General features: G+C 40.0%; 1 protein-coding gene across 1 annotated transcript; it reads right to left on the reverse strand.

Moving 5' to 3' along the window:
• Positions 1-366: 366 nt before the first annotated feature.
• On the reverse strand, positions 367-6,194 carry LOC128865838 (chitin deacetylase 7). Its single transcript, XM_054106218.1, has 3 exons — positions 5,826-6,194; positions 5,022-5,752; positions 367-980 (listed from the first exon to the last, which is right to left on the reverse strand). Exons 1-3 carry the CDS (start codon positions 6,177-6,179, stop codon positions 728-730), a joined length of 1,338 nt encoding a protein of 445 aa, XP_053962193.1. The 5' UTR covers positions 6,180-6,194; the 3' UTR covers positions 367-727.
• Positions 6,195-9,476: the final 3,282 nt, after the last annotated feature.

A 9,476-nucleotide genomic window follows, 5' to 3' on the forward strand; every position in this document is an offset into this window, starting at 1 on the left:
ATTTGCACCACATTTTCCATGCCTTCAATAGCATTGGTGCGTACATATGCGAACAGCGACGAGCAGACACGTCAAAACTTGCCTATTTTGCTAGACAATTCACAATTCAACAGCTCGCCCACTCACTCACTTCTCGAACGCCTTCAAGTGGCTGTTCACAAATTTTTATGCCACTTACTTTGCGGTAAGGAGTAAAAAGTTTTATTTGTTTCTAGAAAATCAATGACCTTTGACCCTTACGTATAGGACAAGTGTAGGTAGAATTCGAACAAGCACAGAAACTTTGCCACTTATTTGGTTATGATTTGATTTTTAGCAAGAAGACAACTTGATTTTCTACAACAGGAATACACAAATACAGGAATACAGGAATATTGAAAAAGTTACCTTAAGTGTCTGGCAGTTACTTGAACTAACCAGAACTTCTTCCCCCACAGTGTCACGTGCCGCAATTTTTCCTCTCACACAAAACAGGCTGCACCCAAGACTTGCTTTCCTGTACTTGCCATCTGAACTGCTGCATCTTGTCCACCTCAAGAATTTTAATTTATTTCAAGTGCGTTTTAAATCGGTTTTATTGAACAGCCAGCTTCGTTTCTTCAATACTTTCATTTACTATTTTCATCTTTCAACGTACATTTGCCTTTCCAATTAAAATTGCTTCTCCCTTTCCAAAGTTTAGTTGTCAAGTACTTTTGATTATAGAATTTCACCTCTCCTCATCGTTTTAATATTCCGACAGCCCAAGCGGATTGCCTAGCCAAGGGTATACTTCGGGACAGCTATCGCACACTTTCATGTAACGTATCTCGCCGCTCTCCACCTTTCTGAGTCCACAATTGTGCTTTACGCATGTTGTTTGCGGTTTCTTTGGACAGCCGTTGAATGGTTTGCCCAGACTGGGGTGCTGCATGTATTCTATGACGCGTGAGCCGGTGGTCAAATAGACATCGGGCAGTGTGTTCACATGGCGTAGAAATCTGTAAAATACATAGTATGGATTGTGGAATAAAACTCAGAACTTTTCAAAAACAAAAAGTCTCCGCCAATGGGGAGGGAGAATATTCTACATGGCGCGATAGCTTTCAATCCTCCCCTAACAAGATACTTCATGGTCGCAAATACTACAGCGGCCGCCGTAGCTCAAGGGTTAGTGCGTGACTACATTCTGAATCTCTAGGCGTGAACCATCAAATTATAGAAAAAGTGGTTTCTAATAGCGATAACCCTTCGCCAGCCTATGGCATACTTCCGAGTGTATTTTCTTTATAAAAAATTTCCTAAAAAATCATTTTTCATCCGGAGTTGGTCCAAAACTCGATTTGTGGAACAACATGATCACATCGTCCTCTCTTGGGAAACTGACTGCTGTCACAGAAGAACATATGTTGATTATTGTGATGCCATACACGGAGAGAGGAGAAAAGAGAAGGAAAGGAACCAGACAGGTGGAGAAAAGGACGAAGGGGCTTTGGCTTAGAGGATGACGATCGAAGATAGCTATTTACGTTCGCATTAGTCGTTTCAAGCTACTAAAATTTTAACAAAACGTGTGATATTTCAACCCACAGCATCCGCAGCTGTAGCGAAAAAGTGAAAGCCCACTTGTCTAAATCTTTGCCCGATGAGAGCAAGACAGCTGGGAAAAAGGGGCGAAGAAGAAGGTGCTGAGCTGATTCCATCATGTCCTCCAGACAGCTTTTGCAGAAAGGAATTGAAACAGTCCTAAGTCTCACCGCATGAACCCCTAACGGACAGTGTCCAGTAAGGTTACCTACCAAATTCGAGAGCTGCGGCTTTGTTAGCCTCGTTTGTGCACTAGCCGAGATCTCGCTGAGCTGACGCGAGGCCCAACTTTCTAGGAAAAGACCTCAGGTCCACAAGGTAAAACTTTTACAGCAGTAGCGCCATTCCAAAATCTCTTCAACGTCTTTTTGTGGGCATCAAAACTGAGACACAAATGCTCGTGCAAGTCTATATTGAAGTGGTAAAAGTAGGTCCTCTTTGATGGCTTTGAAGGAAAAGCGTGAGTCTTACAGAAGCACTTCTTCTATACCAATGGAAAATATAGGCACCACCAGGTGTAAGAAACTTGCATGACGTTTACAGATGAAAACAAAAAGAAAGATTGAACTCCAAAAATCAAAAGGTTTCTCTTAGCAGAACCACGCAGTCGTTTGCAACTGGAAAATTCAGACCAATCATTTATTGATTTGCTGTATTTTAAGAATCAAGAGTCTATCAAGTCACAAACTGCCTTAAATATGCAATAGAAATCGCTGAATGCCAGGAGATGAAATGGAAAGGAGATGAAGGGTACTATTACCCTATCCATGTCACGTACCGCGTAATTCAAAAAGGAAATAAAAAGTGTGAAATTCTAATCGTCCGTTTTTTACTGTTGAAGGATCACATTACGAAGGTATATCCAGCTTGCCAATAACAACTACTTTGCTGTAACCGTATACAGCTCAAGCTCTATATCCACCTGATCCTTTGGTTGGTATAGAGAAGCTAGAAAATGTATACGCATAGCCGCGTTCCTCAATGCTTTATGAAGCCAAGTGGCAAAAGAAAGTTATGGTGGTTGGATAAGCCAACAATAGGTCGTTAAGTTGCTAGCGACCTTCCACCTCAATCTGGCCAAACTTTGACAGTTTACACTAGGTACGATAATAGATGGATTCTACTTGCCATTGCTGAAGATGGTCGCCCATTTAAGATAAAAATCTTCTAAAGAGTGGTTAAATTTCAAGAGCCGATGTTGAATGTGAACCACACCTAAACGTCAACGACTTCTTTCTGTGGGGTTATTTGAAGGAAAAAGTGTACGTGGATAAACCAGCTACAAATCAAGAGCAAAAAGATGAGATAATTCGGCACATTAACGGCATAGAACCTCAATTATGCCTCAGCATCATCGAAAATTTGGACCCTCCGATGGAGGCCATTTGGCCAATATTTTGTTCCATACATAATTGAGCCATACCAATATTATCATAATAAAGAGTAATGATAATAATTTTCTAAAAAAAATTGTATTTTATTCAAAATCACACCGGCCCTTAAAACTTAACCACCCTTTGTAATGTGCGACTTTTCCGTTATTATCACTCAATGCTTTAAAGTGACAACTTTGAAGTGCATCATAGAATGCCGATGTTATATTAAACTTCGCCAATAGAGCCTTTTTATAGAATGTAGGTAGATGCAAATTACGAAATTTCATATAATTTTCTACATAACTAAGTTGTAAATATGCTCGATATGAGCTGAGTGTAGCTTTGAACAACTCTTGCCGCACAAAGAAAGCAAACGGGGCGCTGAATCATTGATCATATGACTGTCAAGTGCGTAGCCAAAAAGAGGGGTTTTTGTAAACACTCTGGAGATACCGAAACGGCAAAGTCCTCTCAATATATCTTATGCGAATATTTAGTTCATCAAATTTCCGGGGACAACAATAATTTAAGCAGGAGTAGTAATTAGAAGAAGCGGCCACCGTAGCCAAGCCAGTTTGTACATGACTCGGATTCGGTAGGTCCAGCGTGCAACATCAAATGATAGAAATAATTATTACTAGTAGCGGCCGCTCCTACACAGATAAACACAGGCGTCTTTCTTATAAAAAGGCATCTGCCGTTCGGACAATGTCAAGGCAGGCAAAAAAACCTGGATAAGCAGCGCCACCAAATACATAACGAAAGGTATGCGCCTCAATTGCATATATTCGACGTATTCGGAAACTGATGCTTTTTCCACCAGCACAATAGAAATCATGAATGCTTTTCTACAGGCTTTGATTGAAAAGTAATAAGCCTTCCCGCGCTCAGCGTCTGCCAAGCGATCAACCGAATCGGCTGGTGGGGGAAAATGATCGTTGGACCTTCCGCTTCCACTAGAAACCGGTCCCAGTTCGCTGGCAACAGCGGTGCAGTCAACATCGTTCCGCGCGTGAAAGCTGTTTTAAAAGTGTGTTAGGATTTTGCAGTGGCGAAAATGCAGCGATCGTTGGAGCAACGTTACTCGATCAAATTTTGCGTAAAGCTAAACAAAACGAGTACCGAAACCATTGGGTTACTCAAGGAGGCTTACCGAGACCAGTCTCTGCCCAGTGCCCAGGTAAAACGGTGGCACAAGTTGTTTAAAGTCAAAACCATGCTGATAATCTTTTTCGACTCTCGAGGCATCGTCCACAAGGAGGACCTTCAGGAAGCACTGTAAACGCAGCATTTTACAAAGAAGTGCTTCTTCGGCGGAAAAACCGCGTCGCCCGGGTTTGGCCCGAGTTCGTCAACAATTGGACCCTTCATCACGACAATGCGCCGGCGCACACCGCCTTCCTCTGCACCTCTGCATTGGCCAAGATGGGGGTTCCGGTGCTTCCCCACCCTCCCTACAACCCAGACCTGTCCCCTCTGGACTTCTTCTTGTTCCCGGACCTGAAAAGAAAGCTGAAGGGGAGGCGTTTCGACTCCATCGAGGCGATCCAAAAAACTGTGACAGCCGCATTGAACGCGATTCCGGCGGATGAGTTTAAAAAATGTTTCCTGCAGTGGAAGGACCGCTTCCAGTGGTGTATTGACGCTCAAGGGTCCTATTTTGAAGAATTTTAGTTGTATAAGCCAAGAGGTTTAATAAAACTGCTTAAAAAAGATAAGGCGCATTACTTTTCAATCAATCCCTCTAATCGAAGTATTCCGGAACTGATGATTTTTCCACCAGCGCAATAGAATTCATGAGTGATAATTAAATTGAAGAATCAGCAGACTTTGGAAAGTTCGCAAAAACGATAATTTTGTTTCCAACAGAAATACTCTCATTATTAAAAAAACGCCCTCAGGTGTACGTGGAACCGGCTAACGCACAACACACGCGCGAATGGCGTATCAGGTCCTAAATTAAGTAATGCGACATGCCTCAAGTATTGAAAAAGCCATTATAATACCATTCCCTCTGAGATCCTCCTACACTGAATTCACTTTTTTTTGTTTTTTTGAATTCACAAAATCTGTACTCACTTCCTCAACGCTTCAAAATGGTGTTGCCCACGCTGGAACCAGGCTGCATGCAAATACATGCCAAACGGTGCACGATTGCCTTCGTAGTGCCTATCGAAATTCTCCAACATCCAATTGAACAGCGTATCCACCTGATCCTTTGGCTGGTATATACAGCCATCAAGCATCGCACAACTATAGCCGGCTGTATCAACCCACGAAACCATTGGATTAACCCAAAGTCCAGGAATAGCCGCATTCGGGCATGAGCCAATCTGACAATCTTGCACCGAACGATAGTCAAGCGTATAGGGCCACATAGCCGGATTGCGATAGCGTTGCGTCGGCCATGAACTATCGTACAGCAAACCCAAACGCTTGGCAGCCTCGAAGCTGTTATTGCCCGCCATCTGCAGGAAGGGTAAACGCATGCCTTTGATATCTGTGCGATTAACTTTTGCAAATTTCTCCAACATTTCCATCTGCTGGCCAAATTCAGCCATCAAGCGCTCCACATCCGCCTCACGCCAATAATCCGTGCCCGTGCCCGAGCCGTGTGTAACCGAATGCAAAGCAATCTCGTGACCCTGCTGATAGAGCGCATTCACCAGCGTATAATCGGTGTACTCGTGTGAGACAAAGAAAGTGCCTTGTGCGCTGCAGTTATCCGGATTGACGAGTCCGTCGAAGAGTTGCTGATACTGTTCGTAGTTGATCACATTCACTGCATCATCGAAGGTAACCGTAATGAGCTGCGAAATGGTGGGAAGAATGTAAAAAATTTAGTTCAATTGAAATATCGAACTCATGGCTTAGTACACACACCTGTGGTATTTCCTTTTCATGTCCCCGGAACTCGGCGCTAGGCAAGCGCAAACCTGAGCAACGGCAATCGGGTAGCTGACATTTGTCGGTGGTACAGTATTGCGCCTTTTTTAATGATAAAAAGTCGACAGTCTCCTCAGCTGCCTGCGCTTCAGCAAACACTAGCGCTGTACTCAGCGCCACTAGTAGTAATAGTCCGAATATGGCTCTGTTTAGCATAGCTGCAACTTTAATGTTCCGGCCAACGGCGCAAGTGTGCATTTTATGGTTTCGCGAACATTTCTTGAGTGCTCGCGCCCATATCTTATCTCCGCTGCAAATTTGCGAATGATGTTGTTCCAAAATGTTCGACATTCACAAGCGCTTGTTCCGCTAGATTGTAAATTAATTTGCTTTCATTAGTGTTACAATTAATTTTTTTTTCGCTCTTTGCTTTCTATGAGTAATTCCTTCTATTTCGGTTGTGATAGGTTATAATTAGAAAGAGGAAGACTGAACTATAGGGTGGGCCATGTAAAATTTGCTTTTTGTATCGCTATAAAAACAACTAATCAATATTTTTTCAAACTTTTTTTTTATTTTGAAGATTGAACATTGTCATTTATGCATGAAAAATAATATCGTTCAAATGACTGCCACGACTGGCTTTACAGTAGGCCATTCGATCAACCCAATTTTTAAGCACATTTTCGATTGTTTGGGCTCCAATTTCATGAATGGCAACTTCGATTTCGTGTTTTAAAGCATCAATCGTCTCTGGATGGTTCGCATAGCATTTGTCCTTAACGGTTCCCCACAAAAAATAGTCCAACGGGCTTAAATCACAGCTCCGAGGCGGCCAATTGATATCGGAATTTCGGCTGATTATTCGGTTTTCAAAAACGGTAGCCAAAAGTTCAAGTGTAACTTTGGCAGTGTGACAAGTTGCACCGCCCTGTTGAAACCAAACGTCGTCCATGTCATCCTCTTCAATTTTTGGAAACAAAAACTCGTTGAGCATGTCACGGTAACGCTCGCCATTTACTGTAACCGCGGCTCCTCGCTCATTTTCGAAAAAAATGGCCCGATGATGCCGCCAGACCAAAAACCGCACCAAACAGTGACTCGTTGTAGATGCATTTGCTTCTCTACAGTAACGTGTGGTTTTTCTGAGCCCCAAATCCGACAATTTTGCTTATTGACGTAGCCACCGATGTGAAAATCAGAAAAGAAGAAGAAGACTCACCACTTTGAAAATAGATTTTCCATATTTCCCAATTTTGTTCAAGCGTATAGCGTCCCATTTCGTAAATGTCAAACCTTTAAGTAAATTATGAACACATTTGGCATGTCATTTGTGTTACCATTCTAAAAAAAGTAGGTGGTTCAAAAAGCAAACGCTATATGGCCCACCCTGTACCTTGAGATATTTTTGAAAGCACACGGGCAAATAGAACAAAGAGCTCAAAAAATTACTATATACTTTGTAGAAAAGAGGTCACTTCTACAAAGTAGGGTAAGCTCAAAAGCTCTTTCAAGCAACTTTCATCTTGTAACAGCGTAAAATGTTGGATAAATTTGTGATGAAAGTTATTTGAGAACCAGTCATTAACAGCAGTTTATTTTTCGCTGGCGCTTGACCAACTGTCTAGGAAGCATACAAAATAATATACAAAGAATTCGTGAGTTTTTTCTACTGTTTATTTAAAAATATACCGTCACCTTTTATCCGCTTCGTAGGAACAAAGCACTGTCATACTTCGTTCTACCTAAATTCCCCTTCGCTGTCAAAACCGTTACGCTCTCGCACAATTCATTTCTGTAACTCAATCCATTCTCAATTGAAGCGGAGCCGCGAATAACGTTGTAAATGCCAAAATCGTTTTTTGATAGGAAAGAAAAAAAACGTTTTTGGAGGCTTTGTGATTGTTTTTTGTTCCTGTATTTTTGGCTTGTCCAAAACAATGACGATAATAACTTAAACGAAAAAAAATTTGGGAATTTTAATTTCGATTTTTTTCAGTGGATAAACTTTTCATATCTCAAGCGCGACAGCAGTTAAAACGTTGTTCCACTATGCACAGGATCTATGGCTTTTAAAACGTTGTTCCATTGAGCAATACAATACAGTTTGTAGGAACTCATTTAAAATGTTACTATCGCAAAAAGAAATATTTTTTATTTTTTTTTTTTAATAAAGACTATATTATACAATGCTTACAGTTTATTTATTTAATACAAAACGTTACTTCGGCATCAAAACAAAAATGTGTTCAAAACAGAAATTATTCGAAAAACTGCGAATATAACTTTGAGCCCTTTTACACAATAACTTTCCAAACTATTTTTGCTTACTTCTTTTTAAATATTAATTTCCGAATGTCTCCACGCTCACTTTTACATAAATAGGGCGAAAAACCATCGTGTAAGTGTGCTCTTCCAAGTAAAAGGTTTATATATTATCTTTATTTACTGCAGATCAATTTATAGAACTCCACGTACTTCTCAGGCAAGTATGACGTCATTGCAAAGAGATCTTTTTTTTCTCATCACTTATACGAATGTATTCCGAAGTAGAGGCATCGCATGATTTTTCAAGCTCTGCGTTTTTTTTTAATACAAATTATAGCATGACCATGTTTCTGCTATATTATGGTTTTTTCGTACTCTTAGTATGTTTGGATCATTAATAGATATCTGAAGCCATCTAGCTTCGGTAATTCTGCTTTTAGGATCTTTATATACATTTTGTTTGAGAACGTCAAAATTTTTAAGATCATTTAGATCCATTTGATGTGCATTAAATGGATTCGACTAACTCGTAGATGCAATTAATAGAGAAACATCTTCAGGAACAAAAAGTTGGGATGTTTTCTTCTTTTTTTCAATAAGTGCAAAATCTCAATCACATGGAGGAAAGCTGTGTCCAGAAGTCTAAAATTTTTGATTGATTTCAGAAAAATACTTTGTAAAAAGACTGTTACATAATGAAATTATTGTCCAGATGTTGTTCTGTCCAACGCATCTATCGGACCATATTATTAATTTCCTTATTTCTCCCTTTTTAAGTACGTCGTAGTTACATGAAATATGTTTCAAAATACATGAAATTGCGTTTTTATATTAACTCTTCTTCTTCGAGGCTTACTCAATTCGATCAAAAACGATAAAAAACCGTTTTTTCAGTACTCAAATACTTTTGGTTTTCCTGGTTATATATGCATTTCCACTATTTCTAAGCTTTTTGTTTTTATTATCACTCTACTTTTCAACATTACATTTCCTTTTTGTACCTTTGTTACACTTATCAATTACCTTCGAAAATTGCGATCGTATCATTTTGCGTGTAACTTACAACGTTCTTCCACGGACTGACTTCTCCTAATTCCTTTTTAATTGCCTTATGGTCCGAAATTTTAACTTATTTGATGCTTTAGAGATGCAAGAGAGTAATATTTAGTAACGGAAATATGCAAAAAACACGTTTTGCAAAAAATGGCTTTTAAAACGTTATTCGCGGTTCCGCTTCAATTGTTGGCAACTGGAAGCAAAGTTACACGAAAATTTTTATTTTTTCTTAAAAGTTTCATATTGGACTCTTACTAGTGATCGGGTATTAAGTTAAACAGAAGTGTAACATTTAAATTGTTAACCTATGAATTACAGAAAATT

The sequence above is a fragment of the Anastrepha ludens genome, chromosome 6, assembly GCF_028408465.1.
Source record: "Anastrepha ludens isolate Willacy chromosome 6, idAnaLude1.1, whole genome shotgun sequence".
NCBI lineage: Eukaryota > Metazoa > Arthropoda > Insecta > Diptera > Tephritidae > Anastrepha > Anastrepha ludens.

Coding starts and splice junctions, on each gene's coding strand:
- LOC128865838 (XM_054106218.1), bottom strand. CDS start 6,179: ATGTCGAACATTTTGGAACAACATCATTCGCAAATTTGCAGCGGAGAT. Junction 5,753..5,825: donor ATGAAAAGGAAATACCACAG/GTGTGTGTACTA, acceptor ACCATTTCGCAG/CTCATTACGGTTACCTTCGA. Junction 981..5,021: donor CATTTTGAAGCGTTGAGGAA/GTGAGTACAGAT, acceptor TGTATTTTACAG/ATTTCTACGCCATGTGAACA.